Consider the following 3,436-nt stretch of genomic DNA (forward strand, 5'->3'; position numbering starts at 1 on the left):
ACTTGAACCCAGGAAGCCGAGGCTGCAGTAAGCTGAGATTGTGCCACTGAACTCTAGCCTGGGCGACAGAGCAAGATCCTGTCTCAAACAAAACAAAACTTGAAATGTTTGTGAAACATCCAAGTGGAGATGTCAAATAGGCAGTTGGCTAATGAAGTGTGGAGCTCAGAGGAGAGGTCTGCGAAGATCTCCATCTGGGGGCATTGGGCTTGTAGGTGGTACATTAAAGCTATGAAATTAGATGAGGAAAGGCTGGAGAAACTGAACATTTGGAGGTTGAGTAGAAGGGGAGAGACCAGGATGGATGGGCAGAAAGCAGGCAAAAAGTTAGGAGAGTGTGAGTCCACAGGGAAGGGCATTTCGTGAGGGCAAGAGTAATCAGCTGCACCCATGGCTGTGGAGAGGCCACGTGGAAGAACCGGACGTGTCGTACAGATTCAGCAACATAGAGGACTGCTGACCCTGACAGATTCACTGGCTCAGTGAATGACTCCAAAGATGTAGTAAGAGGAGACAGTCACTAGAGTGAGTTGAGGAGTAAGGGAAGGCTTCCTGAGGGAGGTAGCATTTCAGCACAGCCTTGAAGGCTGAGTCCTGAGAGATTTAAATGCTGCTTGCAAAGGCCTCTGTGCAGAAAATATAAAGCGCCCTTGGCCTGGGGATTATCTCCGCTTCACAAAGGGGAGAGGGCCGAGGAGCTGGCTCACTGCTCAGCAGCAGGGAGGCCGGGAGGCAGAGCCCATGCAGAGGCTCATCCTCTTTCCTCTCTGCAGAGGAGTCCTGGAAGATGAAGATTTCTCATGGCCTCAGAGCAGAAGGTTCTTAGACACCACCTGGAGCAGCCACTCATTATACATCTGGAAAACTCAAGGCCTGGACAGGGATAGGGTTGCTCAAGGTCACCCTAGCACATCAGTGAAAGGGACCAAGTGATCTCCCATGATTTCTGTGGCCCGCACCCTACTGAGTGAGGTCTGAATTCTTCAGCCTGGTGTTCAAGGTCTTTCATGACTCACTCTCCAAATTAATCTCCCACTGTCCCTCTCTTGTCCCAAGTCCCAACCTCCTGAGTGCTCAGCATACACAAGCACTTAGTCTTCATGAAAACCCTTCAAAGTAGGTGTTGTTATTCCCATTTTACAGATGAGGAAACTGAGGCGTAGAGAGGTGAGATAATGTGTCCAAAGTTACACAGCTGAGCCAGGATATTATCACTGGAATATCATCAGAGTTAGTTCTCTTTTCTCTAGGCCTTGCTGCGTCACATGAACAGCCCCTCCTCTGGGAAGTCATCCCTCAATTCCCTGGCCTTGAGTTATCTTGGAGTCAGGTCATGTCCTTTGACCCCAAATCACCTGTTCTGCCCACTAAAAATTCTACTGGATGGAACCAACAATTGGGGCCACTAAATGACTCAGAAGCCAGCAGCCCACAGCACTGCTCATAAAGGCCCTGAAGTCACACTCTTCCCACGGCCTGTGGTTGCTGTCCAGCCACCCACAGCAGGAGCAGGGCAGCAACAGAAGCCATCCTCTCCCCTCCTGGTTCCAGACCGCCCGGCCGAAACTCCACTCTCACCTGGAGACCACCAGTGGCAGGATCATCATCTTCAGCATCCTCATCAGAAGCTCTCCAGGGAACTGGAAGTAACTAATTTCCTGAAAACACAGTAAGAACTGGGGTTATAGCAAGAGATGTAGACTGCACAGTGGTTCCATTCTTCACAATCTTTGAAGCACTATCCCATCTGACTCCCCTGTCTAGCACATGGCAGCAGAGTCCATGGAGAAAGAAATGGCTTTGGAGCCACAGAACTGGGTTCCAATCCTGGTAAACATCCCCGCCCCCCCCCACCACCAATCCACCACAAGCTATGTGGCCTTAAGCATCTTCTGTGACCACTCTGAGTTTTTGCGTTTTCCTCGTCTATAACATGAGGGTAATAACTACAGTAGCCCCTGCTTATTCTCAGGGGACATGTTCCGAGATCGCCAGTGGATGCCTGAAACCACAGAGACTAAACCTATGGATGTTGTTTTTTGCCTGTATGTACATACCTACAATAAAATGTAATTCATAAATTAGACACAGTAAGAGATTAACAATAACTAATAATCAAATGGAGCAATTAGAAGATACTGTAATAAAAGTTATGTGAATGTGGTCTCTCTTAAAATCGCTTACAGTACTGTTCTCACCCATTTTCAGACCACTGGTAACTGAAATCATAGAAAGTGAAATAGCGGATAAGGGGGGACTACTTTGCCTCACTGGGTCATTGGGGGGCTTAAACGGGAGAATGCACGCAAGCACTTAGCACAGCGCCTGGATGACAGTAAATGTTTGGTAATCCTGTAAATAACAGCTCTCCTCCCATCTGCACCACGCATCTGCCTAGCCATGGAATAAAATCTCTCTCATGTAGCAGATGGCAAGTGACGAGAGGACAGAGCCAAGTACTGCTCATGCGTTCATTCAACCCGCATCACGCCAGGCATCATGGTGGGCACCCCAACATGAACTAGGCAGGGTTCCTGCCCCGAGAAATCCCCAGCCTAGCTGGTGAGGAGACCCACTCCTAAGCAGACCATAGCCTTCTTGCAAGTCAGTTTCTCCATCTGTTTTGGGTCCATTCTCTAGCGCTTCTCCCCGAAAATGCTGAGAGAGAGGATCAGATTGAATGGGTGCGACGCCATGCAGTAGAAACAGCCCCCTTTAGCAGAGTTCTTAGGCCTGACTCCTTCCTAGGCCGCTGGCTCCAGCCTGTCCATGGATCTTTGACTAAGGAGCCAATTCCTTGCCCAATAAGCTGTCTCCCAAGTAACAGTCACGTGACCAGGACCTGACACCTGAAGCAGAAGGGCTGCTAAGCCCAGTTAAATCTGACTTTCAGATAACAACGCGTAATTCATTCTTATTCTAAAAAAAAAAAAAAAAAAAGCGCTGTTTATCTGAAACTCCAGTTTATCTGGGTGGGCTGTTTTTAAAAATTTTTTAACTTAATTCGGTTTTGCTACTCTGGCAACTCTGGCGTGGGGCCACTTTCTTCAGAGGGTGAGGTTGTGGGCGAGGCAGGCAAATGGACTTTCAAACATCATCCAAGTTAAATTGTTGTACTTGCAACTTTTTTTTTTTAACCAAAGCCAAACATACTTGGTTAATGATCTGATGCTTTAAAAACCTCCAAATCATCGAATGTTGGTGCTGTGAGGGGACTCTTGAGATCTTCTAGCCCAGCCCACTCATGTGATAGATGAGGAAGCTGAACCGCAAAAGGGAGGTGACGGGCCCACCCAATGTTAACCGCAGCACAGGACCAGGAATCAGGCCTCCCAGTCCTGTACTGCTACCATTTCCAATGCACTGGAAAATCTGTTTTTTAAAGAAATATGCCCATCATGACTCTCTCTCTCTCTATATTCCCTGTACAGAACTA

At 48.1% G+C, this 3,436-nt stretch overlaps 1 protein-coding gene across 5 annotated transcripts in view; it reads right to left on the reverse strand.

Annotated features, from left to right (window-relative positions):
* The window catches only part of SLC1A7 (solute carrier family 1 (glutamate transporter), member 7), a 61,801-nt gene that overhangs the window by 51,917 nt on the left and 6,448 nt on the right, over nucleotides 1–3,436 (reverse strand). For all 5 annotated transcript variants that reach the window (XR_001000065.1, XM_011926300.1, XM_011926299.1 and 2 more), the window contains exon 2: nucleotides 1,579–1,658. Coding sequence is in view for 4 of the 5 variants with exons in the window: in XM_011926300.1 (XP_011781690.1) it covers nucleotides 1,579–1,658 (80 nt within the window). In the remaining variant the exon portion in view is untranslated. The remainder of the gene's footprint in view (nucleotides 1–1,578; nucleotides 1,659–3,436) is intronic.

Source organism: Colobus angolensis, unplaced genomic scaffold, assembly GCF_000951035.1.
Source record: "Colobus angolensis palliatus isolate OR3802 unplaced genomic scaffold, Cang.pa_1.0 Scaffold68, whole genome shotgun sequence".
Taxonomy (NCBI): domain Eukaryota; kingdom Metazoa; phylum Chordata; class Mammalia; order Primates; family Cercopithecidae; genus Colobus; species Colobus angolensis.